The sequence below is a fragment of the Felis catus genome, chromosome A3 (assembly GCF_018350175.1).
Source record: "Felis catus isolate Fca126 chromosome A3, F.catus_Fca126_mat1.0, whole genome shotgun sequence".
NCBI classification, from domain to species: Eukaryota; Metazoa; Chordata; class Mammalia; order Carnivora; family Felidae; genus Felis; species Felis catus.
In genome coordinates this window covers 74,290,674-74,305,923 of record NC_058370.1, presented here as the reverse complement: position 1 = coordinate 74,305,923, position 15,250 = coordinate 74,290,674, and the positions used below count along the sequence as shown (strand labels likewise).

Here is a 15,250-nt window from a genome sequence, read left to right as displayed (position 1 = left end):
GGGGAAACAATTATTTATAAACAGCATTATAAAAATATAGTAAAAATGGTAAGAAAATGATAGAAAAGGGTGGGTTTAGTCTTGTGAAGTCAGGTTGTCAAGGACGGCTTTTCAGAGTACTCACCATTAAAGCTGAACCTTAGTAGGATCAGATGGTAAGCATTTGCCTTGGAGAAAGTACAGTCTAGCCCAAGAAAAGAGCATGAGCATAATCACAGAGGTATGGAAGAAATAGTGTATTTGAGCAATTCAGAGTGCTCCAGTGAGGCCAGAAGGTAAGGTGGGGTAAGATGTTCTGTGGGCCTTAAATACCATGGTAGAAATATGGATTTTATTGTAGTCACAATTAAAGATAGGGATTGAAGCTATCACTGAAATAATGTCTTGAAAACTGAGTTTTATTGCACAACTGCCTGTATTTTGATATATCTTAGGGGCAGTCCGAATAGGAATGATTGATGGAGAGTGTGTTGTTAATCCAACACGGAAAGAAATGTCTTCCAGTACTTTAAATCTAGTGGTTGCTGGAGCACCTAAAAGTCAAATTGGTAAGTAGTTTACTACATTTGTTCTGGATTTTACTTATAAATTCTGGCTCCTTAAAAATGCATTTGTATACTTCTGTGTATTTGTTTTGTCAGTTAGCCATAAAGATTTTTGTTCTGTTATATTGCTGCCCTATTGTGGTAGTGCTCTTGCTACATATCAAACAATACCTAGAATTATAGAATGTTGTACAAGTTTAATTGAAATCTACAAAAATTTTTATTTTCCACGAAAGTTCTGGTAATTATTTTTAGACTAAAAAGCTAGTCTAAAAATTGAATTTCTAAATCTGGTAATAAATTGTTTTATTAGTTTAAATATGTTAATTTAGCTAATCCATCATTCAAAACCTGTTTAATGTCCTCTGAAAAAGAGGTGACCTATTTCTAGTAGGTAGAAAACTAAAGAAATGCACTGACCATAGGTTACCCTTGCTCCTCGTAACAAAAATGTCATAATTGTATGAATGAAAAGTGGCATAGTTCTGTTGAAGGAGAATTGGCTTCCACAGTCAAAATAACCTGTGCTTGAAACCCAACAGCTGCCACACAGTTAACTGTGTAACCTTGGACAAATTAATTAAGGTCTCATATCAGTGTATTCTGTGTGATATTTGATATCTGGGACTTTCTGATATGGGATCTTCTGATGTGGGAATATTTTGATGAAATGTAAACTACTGAGCTTTTATTACTTTTTTGTACAATTAACATATGAAATACCTCATTTCCAGCTTCTTTTGGAATACTGGTCAGTAATGGAGATGGAATCTGGTACTATATGGTAGATAAAACACATATAATAGGAGTTGTATGTTATCTACATATTAGAGATTGTGTTGGTAAAATAAATAACAAGTGGGTCCATGGCAGTTATAGTGGCTCTATGAGATCTTAAGAAATCTGGATTCCTTTCAGTTTTCTGCCCTGCTATCCTCAAGCTGTGGCCCTTATTTCATGCTTATGAACTGGCTACTGGAGCTCTGACCAACTTAGCTGATTTGTAGGCAAGAGGAAGGAAAAAGGAGGGGAATAACAATAAGGTGTATGCCAACTGAGTAAGTCACCTTCCCTTTCAAGGAGCTTTCCTAGAGCCCCAACATAGCAATTTTCACCTACATCACACTAGGCAGAACTGTAACACATGACTGCATCCTTGACTATAGGGGAAGCAAGGAAATGTTTTGGATTCTACCTCCAGAAGGTGAGATTCATACTGTAGGGAACTATTACAATGTAGAGAGAACATTGCAAAGATTTGGGGAAGCCATGAATAACAGATGACTCTTACATACTTGAACATCTCAGAAGGGGCCTTGAGCAAAGTGTTGGTTTACTGTCTAAAGTTTACTTGGTCTGAATCTGAAATTTTTTTTGCTTAAGAATAGTGTTACAAGTGAACAAGTAGTGTTCATTACTTAGTAAATTATTTTTTTATAGGGTTGTTGTGAAGATTAGAGTCAGGATTTGTAAAGTACCTAACATAATATCTAGTACCTAGTAGGCATACCGTTCATACCTGCTGTTACCATTCAGACACAGAAATTAACTTGCTTCAAAATTTATAACATATAAATGGTCATATATATAGTCATATATATAACCTCTACCTACTTTGGACTTTGAACTCCTCTAACTTTATGTAGATGTTGGAGGAATGAACTAAGGATCTTTATTGCCTCTATGGCATGCTGTAGAAACCTCATAGGCAACCTTCTACTTGTTCTTCTTACCTCTTGCTCTCTAGATGGATTGCTCTCTTGCAGTCTAGAGACTGAAGAAACCATCAGAAGGTTATCTTGAGTAACTAGGAGACTGAGAGTGATTCAGAAGCAACCTCTTAAAGGACTGGTTTCAGAAATTACCAGCCTCCATTTTATGTCTTTTGCCATCACTGTCTCCATGAAGATATTCAGCCAGTTCTCTACTTTGATAACGATGCACCAGATACACATTTTACTTCATGTTTCATGTGTTAAAGTTAACATTGGGCCCAAGTCATGGAACTTCTGGGATACAAAAATACAGAAAAGTAATTAATTACTGCCATTCCATTACTTAAAAATTTAGTAATCCAAATCTTTAAAGCATGACCTTATAGGGGAAGAATAATTTCTTTGTGCTTTTAGCTGCCAGATGACTTCAGCAGCCATCATTCTACACGTTCTGCTTGTGTTCTACTGGTACACTTAATATCACTGATCTTTCTACATGTGCTAGGATATAATTTAGGAAAAAGTATACCAGTAACAATTTTTAAGAAATTTATATCTAGAATTTATAGTTTTCAACTAATCTCAAAAATCTTCAACTACTTAAAATGGTTAACAGTTTAGACAAGCATTTAGACAAGCTATTTTTGTGTAAATTTTTAGCCTCTATGGCAGTGCTGTCCAGTAGAACTCTGCAATGAAGTAAATGTTTTATATTTGAATATGTAGCAACTGAGCTTTTGAAATGTGGCTAGAATGGCTAAGGAACTGGATTTCAAATTTTATATAATTTTAATTTATTTAAATGCAAATACTCATATGGAACTAATAACTGCCATATTGGACAGCACGGGTCTATAGACACAAAACTGTAAGGAATTTTCTTTTCAAGTATTTTTTAAAATGAATTGCTTTGAAGTTTAGTGAAAACAAAGTTTGAGGAATTTTTTGTTGTTGTTGTTAGGGAGCTTCATTCTCATGTTTATTTTACTAAAATCTCACATTGTGCTTGAAATATCCCATCTATTGTTTATCATGTTATTTTTTTTTTCAGTATATGAAATTTATTGTCAAATTGGTTTCCATACAACACCCAGTGCTCATCCCAAAAGGTGCCCTCCTCAATACCCATCACCCACCCTCCCTTCCTCCCACCCCCCATCAACCCTCAGTTTGTTCTCAGTTTTTAAGAGTCTCGTATGCTTTGGCTCTCTCCCACTCTAACCTCTTTTTTTTTTTTCCTTCCCCTCCCCCATGGGTTTCTGTTAAGTTTCTCAGGATCCACATAAGAGTGAAAACATATGGTATCAGTCTTTCTCTGTATGGCTTATTTCACTTAGCATCACACTCTCCAGTTCCATCCACATTGCTACAAAAGGCCATATTTCATTCTTTCTCATTGCCACGTAGTACTCCATTGTGTATATAAACCACAATTTCTTTATCCATTCATCAGTTGATGGACATTTAGGCTCTTTCCATAATTTGGCTATTGTTGAGAGTGCTGCTATGAACATTGGGGTACAAGTGCCCCTATGCATCAGTACTCCTGTATCCCTTGAGTAAATCCCTAGCAGTGTTACTGCTGGGTCATAGGGTAGGTCCATTTTTAATTTTTTGAGGAAGCTCCACACTGTTTTCCAGAGTGGCTGCACCAGTTTGCATTCCCACCAACAGTGCAAGAGGGTTCCCGTTTCTCCACATCCTCTCCAGCATCTATAGTCTCCTGATTTGTTCATTTGGCCACTCTGACTGGCGTGAGGTGGTATCTGAGTGTGGTTTTGATTTGTATTTCCCGGATGAGGAGTGACGTTGAGCATCTTTTCATGTGCCTGTTGGCCATCCGGATGTCTTCTTTAGAGAAGTGTCTATTCATGTTTTCTGCCCATTTCTTCACTGGGTTATTTGTTTTTCGGGTGTGGAGTTTGGTGAGCTCTTTATAGATTTTGGATAATGGCCCTTTGTCCGATATGTCATTTGCGAATATCTTTTCCCATTCCGTTGGTTGCCTTTTAGTTTTGTTGGTTGTTTCCTTTGCTGTGCAGAAGCTTTTTATCTTCATAAGGTCCCAGTAGTTCATTTTTGCTTTTAATTCCCTTGCCTTTGGGGATGTGTCAAGTAAGAAATTGCTGCGGCTGAGGTCAGAGAGGTCTTTTCCTGCTTTCTCCTCTAGGGTTTTGATGGTTTCCTGTCTCACATTCAGGTCCTTTATCCATTTTGAGTTTATTTTTGTGAATGGTGTGAGAAAGTGGTCTAGTTTCAGTCTTCTGCATGTTGCTGTCCAGTTCTCCCAGCACCATTTGTTGAAGAGACTGTCTTTTTTCCATTGGATGTTCTTTCCTGCTTTGTCAAAGATTAGTTGGCCATACGTTTGTGGGTCTAGTTCTGGGGTTTCTATTCTATTCCATTGGTCTATGTGTCTGTTTTTGTGCCATTAATTTTATTATATTCTTCCTTTCATATTCTTTTAAATGAATTTATTGAGGTATAATTTACATTTGTCAAATACATTTTTAAAAATCTTCAGTTCAGGGGCACCTGGCTTGCTCAGTCAGTTAAGCGTCTGACTTTGGCTTAGGTCATAATCTCGCGGTTTGTGGGTTCGAGCCCTACGTTGGGCTCTGTGCTGACAGCCCAGCACCTGGAGTCTGCTTGATTCTGTATCAGCCTTTCTCTCTGCCCCTTCCCTGCTCATGCTCTGTCTCTGTCTCTCAAAAATAAATGTTAAAAAAAAAAAAAAAAAAACAGTTCAAATTAATCTGAAAAGTGAGAGGGGATGTCATGGGAATACTGATGAGAAGAAGAATATAACCATTTCAGTGTCATGGTGACAGAAAAGCTGCTTCATATCTCAAGGGAAGTATTGAAACTTTACCTTGCCTTACCCTTCCCCATTTGTAATATAACTGTTTTAATATTCCTCTACATTTAGAACCACAACAGGCTGTTACAATTTTTTCTTTTGCTTCAGCCATCAAACGTAATTTAGAAAACTCAAGAGGAGAAAGAAAGTGTATATACCTACATTTTTGCTTAACAGGTATTTTTCTTCCTGATATTCCATGGTTTCTTTATTGTTTCTGTTTAGAGAATTTCTGTTAGCCATTCTTTTAGGGTAGTGCTGCCAGTGACAAATATTCTTAGTTCTCTTTCATCTAAGAGTATCAGTTCATTCCTAAATATTCATTCCTTCATTTATTTATTTCATAAATATTTTTACTGGGTATGGGATCCTGGGTTGACAGTTCTTTTCTTTCAGCACCTAAAAAATATTATGCCACTTCCTTCTGGCCTCCATGGTTTCTAATGATAAATCTAGTGTTGTTTGAATTGCTTTTCCCATACGGGTAAGGTGTTGTTTTTCTCTGGCTGGTTTCAAGATTTTTTTTCTTTGTCTTTGATTTTCAGAAGTTTAATTATGATATGTTTTTCTTTGGGTTACCCTATATAGGGTTTACCTGGCTTCTCGAATCTGTAGGTTTATGTCACTGCCAAATCTGGGGACTTTTCAGCTATTATTTTGCCAGTACTTTTCCGCCTGCCATCTTTAGCCTCTCTTTCCAGATTTCAGATGACACAAATGTTAGGGTTTTTTTGTTTTGTTTTTGTTTTTTTTTAATTTTATTTTTTATTTTTTAAAATTTACATCCAAGTTAGCAGATAGTGCAACAATAATTTCAGGAGTAGATTCTTTAGTGCCTCTTACCCATTTAGCCCATTCCCCTCCCACAACCCTTCCATTAACCCTGTTTCTTCTCCACATTTATGAGTCTCTTCTGTTTTGTCCCCCTCCCTGTTTTTATATTATTTTTGTTTCCCTTCCCTTATGTTCATCTGTTTTGTCTCAAAGTCCTCATATGAATGAAGTCATATGATTTTTGTCTTTATATCACTGACTAATTTCACTTAGCATAATATGCTCCAGTTCCATCCACGTAGTTGCAAATGGCAAGATTTCATTCTTTTTGATTGCCGAGCAATACTCCATTGTATATATATATATATATATATATATATATACCACATCTTTATCCATTCATCCATCAATGGACATTTGGGCTCTTTCCATACTTTGGCTATTGTTGATAGTGCTGCTATAAACATGGGGGTGCATGTGTCCCTTCGAAACAGTACACCTGTATCCCTTGGATAAATGCCTAGTAGTGCAATTGCTGGGTCATAGGGTAGTTCTGTTTTTAGTTTTTTGAGGAACCTCCACACTGTTTTCCAGGGTGGCTGCACCAGCTTGTATTCCCAACAAATGTTAGGTTTTTAATGTTTTAGTTTCACAGGTCTCCTTCAACTGACTGATGGAATTCCAACATACAAAGCACTTAAGATTTTTTTTCATTCTAGATTATAACTAGAAGCTTTACAAGTGACCTTAATGACAACACGATGTAATTAAACATATTAGATGTGATAGTTACTATCTCATCTTTGCATTACAGGATCTTTGACTTGGTACAAATGGAGAAGTGCCAGGAATGACACACAAGCAGGCCAGAGTCTGTCAGCCTAGCAGAAACCAAAGCCAAACATGAATAGCAGATTTTAGCTAGATACCATGCTAGAAGCACTGCTTGGGGTTTCTTCTGCTTTACACAGGAGTTTTACTATTACAAAACCATAAACAGCCTTTTTATGGTAATAGCTACTGTCCTCTAGTTGGCTTACTTGAAACAGTATCACTTCAAAAGATTTCCCCCCACCTATGCAAGCAGTAGACAATGTGACTGACAAAATTAAGTAGGAGGTCACAGCAAATAATTGTTAAACAGGAAACATTTATTGGATATCTACTATGCTGTTGTTTTTAAATTTCATTTTAACTATATATTAAAAGTAAATGCAGCTGTATGCTTTAAAAAGTGGAATTTTATGGTATTTGCATTATAGCTCAGAACTTATTTAAAAAATAAGTATGCATAATTCATTTCACTTGTTATGAGAAGTCCCTTATTAAAGAAAAATGTAAACCTAATTTCAGATATTAAGTTTTCTTTATTCATTGCTGTTTACATTTTGGAAGTATGTTGATTTTAAGGGAAGAAATTTAAAAAGTAGATATACTACTAATAAAATTGATCTGTCGTATTTATGTCATGTATACATGTATGTATACATGTCATATACATGCATGTCATGTGTAGCACTGACAGTGCTATACTGGTAAAAGGTTCAATGACAGTCTTTTTTTTTTCCCCCTTTAAATAGTTATGATGGAAGCCTCTGCAGAGAACATTTTACAACAGGACTTTTGCCATGCTATTAAAGTGGGGGTAAAATATACCCAACAAATAATTCAGGGCATCCAGCAGTTGGTAAAAGAAATTGGTGTTACCAAGAGGACACCTCAGAAGTTATTTACCCCTTCACCAGAGATTGTGGAACACACTCATAAGTAAGAATATCTATACAAAAGAAAATTTGAAATTGTTATCAGATTTAATTTCCTCTCAGAAAAAAACTTCCCATGGAAGCATTGTCCATGCATTACTAACATGGTACCCTTCTATTTTAAAAGTGAGTGCCAGGGGCACCTGAGTGCCTTAGTCAGTTGTGTGTCTAACTCTTGATTTCAGCTCAGGTCATGATTCTCAGGGTTGTGGGATTGAACCCTATGTCAGGCTCCATGCTTTGCTTAAGATTCTCTCTCTCCCTCCCTCTGCCCCTCTCCCCAACTTGTGTACTCTTACCCACCCCCCCCACCCCCAAAATTAAGAGTGCCATAAGTATCAGTCATTAATGCCTTAAAAAGGATAAACCCACTTCGCTCTTCAAGGGCCTAAGCTTGAATCCCAAATGCAAGGGGGAGGGAATTTATTGGTTAAGATTCATATAATCCACATAACTCTGTGTCAAAAAGTAAAAAGAAAGTATAGGATATCTGTCCAAGGAAACTGCTGAGGTTCTTGAAAAGAAATCAAGTTTGGAAAAAAAAAAAAGTATGACCACCTTTTTATGCCCAGTGCTTACAGCAGTGCCGGTACATAGGCAAGCACTCAGTAAATATAAATGAAATCACCAGAAAAAGTATTTCATTTTACTTCAAATAAATTGAAAAAGTTAATATTTCCATTAGTATCAATCTCATAGACATCAGTGAGAGAGTAAAGAGATGTAAACTGTCCCCAACAAAACAGTTGCCTGCAATAACAGCCAACGTAGACAGAATAGAAAAAAAGCAAGAAGTTAAAAGAGTGTTTCGGGAGAGAGACTTTGTGTGTAAGAAAAAATCTAAGTTGAAATAAATTGAACAATTAAGAGAAAGGGAGGGCATAGCACCATGTGTGAGTGATTTCCCTGACAGGTGGGGAGAAAGAAATTTGTGTGTCATAAACAGTAAACAGATGAGCTGTGTTAAAGAATAATAAATATATATTTTTAAATTCTCTATGAAATGCTTATTAAGTATTTTAGCTTACTATTAAATATTTGTTTTGTTTATAATAGACACTGCCTCATGTTTCTAAGTATTTTTATTCTGACATTTATTTTGTGCTTCAAATAGACTCGCCATGGAAAGACTCTACGCAGTTTTTACTGATTATGAACATGATAAAGTAGGTGTACCCGAAATTTGTCTTCTTGTTCTGGGAATTCTTTTTTGTCATAATTCACATAATCTTATTTATGAATGTTAGTCCTATTTTTATTAAAAATCTCTAAACAGCTAAGTAAATAGAAGCATAGCAATTTGCTTCTCCATTGTCCTTTTGTTGATTAATGCAAATTTTAGGGAAGTGTGCAAATATATTTGACTGAATTAAACAGCTAATAGCTCTTGTAAATCAATAACCAGCTCTAATCTTCTGAAGAATATCAGTAGAAAACTCTGAGTACTATTGCATTGTGTTAATTGTATAATAATGTAAAAATAGAAATGGTAAATATTGCCATGTATACTGAATTTCATCTTTTAGATTTCCAGAGATGAAGCTATTAACAAGATAAGATTAGATACAGAGGAACAAATTAAAGGTAAATTTTGGTTTTTTTAATTTAAGAAAATATTTAAAGGAAATAGGTTTTTTAAATTTCAATTTACTCTAAGACTTCAAAGAATCAGTTATTCTCATTGTTCCTTAGTTTTATGTTCAGGATACCTAAACTTACCTTAAACTTACTTTAAACTTAGGATAATGCTGCATCCCAGGGGTACTGTTAAAATAACTTCTGTGAATGTGGTCAGCACTGTACCTGATACAGAGTGATCACCAGTAAATATTGAATGTGAAATACTCCCAATCTCTTCGGATCAGGTTCTTAACCTCTATGATAGGAAATTTTGTATCCTGTCATTTGAACATCTGAAAAATATTCTTTAAAATTCTTGACTTTTTAGTCTGTGAAATTATAATACTGATAATATCTGGTTTATAGGGATTAAATAGGTAAATCATTTGCATTTGTGCCTGCCACATACCAACTGTCCAAAAAATGTTAACTGACACTGTTATTAATATGCAGGATTGTAAAATTTAGATTTTAGAGAATTTAGCTCTCCAGAAATTATTAAGCAAAGGATCTTATTATATTAATATCAATCACAAACTGAATGTATACCAAGAATGACACATACTTATTAATTTTTCGGTTAAGAGATAAATGTCCTCTCTCCTATCTTATTTTTAAGATTGTGACTCTGCTGTTAGTATTGATACTAAGGCCATTGCCTATAATTGCCATTGAAAATGTATAGTCTTTTCTCATTACGTTTCATCCTATTTGTTAAAAATGAGCTGTATAACACTTGTTGCCTTATTTAAACAGAAAAGTGATTTTGTGTTAATATTATATGTAGTAGAATATCTTGAGGACATTTTGAGTTCATAGGATAATATTTTAAATATTTAATTACTAATTATTTTCTTTTCCAAGTGCAAGTCAGAGCCTAAAAGTTCATACTAAAGTGTATAAAATTATTCTTGCCTGATGAAGGTACAGTTTTTAATATATCTCTCTGTGTCCATTTCTTAGTTCTGGTTAAAGTTATAATTAAGAAACCAACTGCCTTAAAGAACAGTGTCACAGCTGTGTCAGTCACTATGTGATCTCGGGCAATTTACTTCTTTAAGCTGATTTTTCTTCTTTAGAATGGTGATAATGATAGAATATACCTCATAAGTTGTTTCAAAGACTAAAGACTTTAAAATATATATATATAGTACATGGATCATGAAAGAATTTGATAAATGTTAACTAAAAAGATTTGTAACTATAGATTTGTAACATAAAGAAAATTATTTCTCTTTGCAGACTAAGATACAAGTTCCTAAGGTAAAACAGTGAAGGTGATTAGTCTTAAAGAGTGTCATTCAGACCTTTTCATAATATGGCTGGATTTGTTATTAATGTAATACAATAGAGAGCTAATTACAAAGCACTGTTTTTCTTGTAGAAAGCAGACTGAGTTCTCAATAACAATACATTTGAGGTATAATACTTGTGTCTCTCCTACTTCAGAATATTTGATTCATCTACTTTGTTTGTCTGGGGACAAAATGTTCAGCTTCACCTCCCCCTTGGTTTACTCCCACAGTTAACTGATTTGATACTATGAATTGAAGAGAAATCTTATCTTCCAAAAGGAGAAAACCTCTGTTTTGATTTGTATTTCTTTTACAGAAAAGTTTCCAGAGGCTGATACATATGAAATAATAGAATCCTTCAATGTTGTTGCAAAGGAGGTTTTTAGAAGTATTATCTTGAATGAATACAAAAGGTAAATATATCTTTTTTTTTTTTTAATTTATTTTATTTTTATTTTGAGAGAAACAGAGAACATGAGCGGGGAAGGGGGCAGAGAGAGAGGGAGAGAGAAAATCCCAAGCAGGTTCCACACTATCAGCACAGAGCCCGACACAGGGCTCGAACTCGGTCAACCATGAGATCATGACCTAAGCCAAGCTCAATAGGATGCTTAACTGACTGAGCCACCCAGGTGCCCCAATATATCTTTTTTTGATGGAACTGAATGAAATATGTGCTGTCTCTATAAGGTGCTTTGAAAGTGACAACTTGTTCAAGGAATTGTCCTTTTTTTTTTGTTTTCTTTTTTTTAAAGTTCTTAAAGTTCCATAGGTGATATGACACAATTGGGATTGAGAACTTTCTGGTAGGAATAAAGAGATAATAGGTGATATTTATGATTCTGAACACTGCTTTACATACTTATTCCTTTATTACTGTAGGTGTGATGGTCGAGATTTGACTTCACTTAGGAATATAAATTGTGAAGTAGATATGTTTAAAATTCTTCATGGATCAGCATTATTTCAGAGGGGACAAACACAGGTAATATATGTGAAAAGCTGTATTTGCTAACTCAGGATTGCTTAATTAGATCTAATAGAAGTACATTATGTAGACACTCTAGATTTTTATCTTATGGAATGTGTTAATACCTGATTTTTTAAAAATATTTTTAATGGCTTTTGAGGTATAATTGCCATCCACAAAACTACACATATTTAAAGTGTATGTTTAATAGGTTTTCAGGTGTATACAACTGAGAAACTGTCCCCAAAGTTAAGATAATGAACATATCACCCCTGCAAAGTTTCCTCCTGCCTCTCTATAATCCCTTCTTCCTGCTCCCCTCCCTTTCCTTAGGCAACTGTTGATGTGCTTTTGTCTCTGTAAATTGGTTTGCATTTTCTAGAATTACCTGGTATCTCTATCATATTTTTCTTTTAATTTTCATGCACAGAATTGAATCACCTATGCTCTTCAGTTACGGCATATTGTCATTTTTGGTCTATTCAAGGCCCTCATTTGTTTTCTCTATTTAGCTTATACCTTAGTCCTATTCTTTTCCTTTACTTAGGCACCCATTGTCTTATATTTAACATATAGGTGTATCCATTGTTTTGTGTATGGTATTTGCTTTATACTCCCTCCCTCTTCTTATATTAATCACTACTTTAATTTTGCCAGTTTAATTGGTACAAACTGTGGTATGTCCTTGCTTTCATTTGTATTTCGCTATGAGTCTAAGCATCTCTTTATATAAATAGCCTATCAGTGTGGTCACTGCATAAGTCATACCCTGTAGGGCTGCACACCCTCCAGGACATTCTTTTCACTTAGATAGTGGTCCCTGAACTTAAGCAACGTGCTCGTCCTGGTTCAGGTTTGCTCTTTTGTGAATTATCTGGTCATATCCTTTGGCCAGTTTTTTTTTTCTTTGTTCTTTTTTTTACTGTGGTTTATTTTTTTCTTCCTATTTTCTAATGATTTCTTATATTAATCCTTTTTAGTAACCAGAATTTGTATATATCCTCTCCCTCTTTGTCATAAGCCTTTTAGCTTTGTGAAGAGTGAACCTGAAATCTTTAGTTTTGATGTAGATAATCCTTCCTCTTTTTTATTTTGTGATTTGTGTTTTTAAAGTCTTATTTAAGGAATCTTTCCTTACCCTCCTAGTCACAAAATTGTGCACCTAATTTTTCTGTTAACTTTCTGGTTGTAGCTATCAAATTTAGACCATTAATCTGTCTTGGAGTTTACTCTTACATACGGTGTGAGGTGGAAACCTCCAGAATGAACCAATTTTACAACTTATTTACTAATTCATTTTTCCTGTTGACTTGTAATGTTGATATATTCTGAGTTTATAAATATATTTTTGAACTATATTCTGTTCTGTGAATTTCCTTGGCCAGTGTCAAACTGTTTTAGTTATTATGGTTTAAAGTTTGTCTTAATATATGAGGAGCAAATGCTCCTTTTTTTAATTGTTTTATTTTTTTTTAATGTTTATTTTTGAGAGAGAGAATGGAGGAGGGGCAGAGAGAGAGGGAGACAGAATCAGAAGCATGCTCCAGGCTCTCAGCTGTCAGCATAGAACCCAAAACAGGGCTCGAACCCATGAACCACGAGATCATGACCTGACCTGAGGTCTGATGCTTAGCCTACTGAGCCACCCAGGCACCCAGCAAATCCTCCCTTTTTATTCTCCTCTGCCCTTCAAAATTGTTTTAGCTATTCTGGTGCATTTGTTCGTTCATTTGAATTTCAGTGTTAAATTACGTTCGGGGGGGGGGGGGGAGGTCCTTAGATTTGGATTGGTATTGTGCTAAATTTATAAATTAACTTGACAGAGAAATGATATTTTTACAATTTAAATCACAGTCTTTACAGTAAATAGCCTCACTCTTGATTCAGGTTTTCTTTTAATAAAATTTTAAAAATAACTCAATTAAGATATCCTGCATACTTTTGTTAGCAATTTTGACAGCCTCAGCCTTTTAACTGGAGTGTTTAGTCCATTGATGTTTGGTTTTAATTACTGATTTGATTGAATTTAGCCTGTCATTTTATTATTTGTTTCTGATTGCCCCCTCTGTTTTTTTTTTCTATTCTTCCTTCTTTTTGGATTAACTGCATATTTTTTTAGAATTCCATTTTAATATGTCTCTTTGCTTTTTAGCTATATCTTTACATTATTAGTGGTGACTATTGAGAATACGGTATATATCATTAACTTTTCATTTTAGAGTTAATTTTGTACTATTTCACACATTATGCTGTAGTTGTCTCATTAGTAACATCTACATGTTATAAAGTCCACAAGGCAATATTACAACTTGAATTTTAAACAATCATGTATTTTAAGAAGGTAAGTGGCAAAGATAGTCTTTTATATTGACCTACATATATAATTTCTGATGCTTCGTATTTCTTCCTGAAGATATAAGTTTCCATCTAGTATTGTTTACCTTCAATCTGACAAGACTTCCTTTGCTATTGTCCTGTGGGTCTTCTGACAACAAATTCTTATATTGCATTTATCTGAAGATATCTTTATTTTGCCTTCACATACAAAGAATGTTTTTGCAAGGTATAGATTCTAAGTTGATGCTTTTTTTCTTTTAGCACTTAAAAAATGTTCCACTGTTTATTTTTTCTCCTAATAAAAAAGTCAAGATGCATTCAAATCATTGTTCCAATTGTCTTCGTCTTGGTGCTTTCCAGATTTTCTTTTTGTCTTGGTTTTCAACAATATAACTATAAAAAGTGTAGTTTTCTTTGTATTTATCATACTAAGGGTTTCCTGAGCTTGAACCTGTAAATTTGTATTGTTAATGAAACTTCAAATACTTTTCTACCTTATTCTCTCTTATCTCTCTTTATGGGATTGTAAGTATATATGTTAGTCCTTTTGAAATAGTCCCACACCCCTTCTTCTTTGTTCTTTAGATTTGGCAATTTCTATTAATCTATCTACATGTTTATTGTCTCTTGTCATCTCGTTTGCATTATAAGATAATGTGTTTTTCAGTTTTAGAATTTCTATTGGTTCTTTTTTATGTCCTTAAGTATAATTATAAGAGCTATTAAAGATCCTTGTTTGTTAATCCGGGATCTCAATTAGCTTGGGGCAATCTCTATTCATTGTCTTTTCTCTGAAGAATGATTCCCATTTCTTATTTTTTTGTACGTTGTATCTCCGATGTTGTGAATGATGTGCTGTAGAGTTTGGACTATATTGTGTCCCTCTAAATGAGACTGGGTTTTTTTTAAGTAGGCAATTTTATTGGCTAGACCTTTATTGAGGCTTCCTATATGGTCAAATATACCTTCCTCTTCCTGTCCTCCCCCAGCACTTTTAGTACAATGCTTTACATAGTAGTCTGTGATGTTACACCTTTGCATTATTGAGATTTACACATAACTCTAATATTTACAAAATGAATAAATGTTTACTGTGTTAAGTAGCATGACAAGCTTTGTACAGAATTTGTCCCATTTCTTTAATAACTAATTTGGTTCTTCAGATACTTTATTTTCTTCTCATTGTTAGTAAATTAAAGCCTGACAATTTTTTTTCTTATTATTTTAGGTACTTTGTACTGTTACATTTGATTCATTAGAATCCAGTATTAAGTCAGACCGAATTATAACAGCCATAAAGTAAGTTAAGTTTTTTGGTAAGTTATAAGTATGTTGGTATGTTCTAAAACATACATTTGCTATGTTCTAAAA

At 34.3% G+C, this 15,250-nt stretch overlaps 1 protein-coding gene across 3 annotated transcripts in view; it reads left to right on the top strand.

Annotated features, from left to right (window-relative positions):
• Positions 1 to 15,250, top strand: part of PNPT1 (polyribonucleotide nucleotidyltransferase 1) — a 47,848-nt gene that overhangs the window by 11,075 nt on the left and 21,523 nt on the right. For all 3 annotated transcript variants that reach the window (XM_045054236.1, XM_003984014.6, XM_019827239.2), the window contains 7 exons: positions 435 to 548; positions 7,475 to 7,661; positions 8,772 to 8,823; positions 9,184 to 9,241; positions 10,889 to 10,985; positions 11,455 to 11,557; positions 15,108 to 15,178. In XM_045054236.1, coding sequence (XP_044910171.1) covers positions 435 to 548; positions 7,475 to 7,661; positions 8,772 to 8,823; positions 9,184 to 9,241; positions 10,889 to 10,985; positions 11,455 to 11,557; positions 15,108 to 15,178 — 682 coding nt within the window. The remainder of the gene's footprint in view (positions 1 to 434; positions 549 to 7,474; positions 7,662 to 8,771; positions 8,824 to 9,183; positions 9,242 to 10,888; positions 10,986 to 11,454; positions 11,558 to 15,107; positions 15,179 to 15,250) is intronic.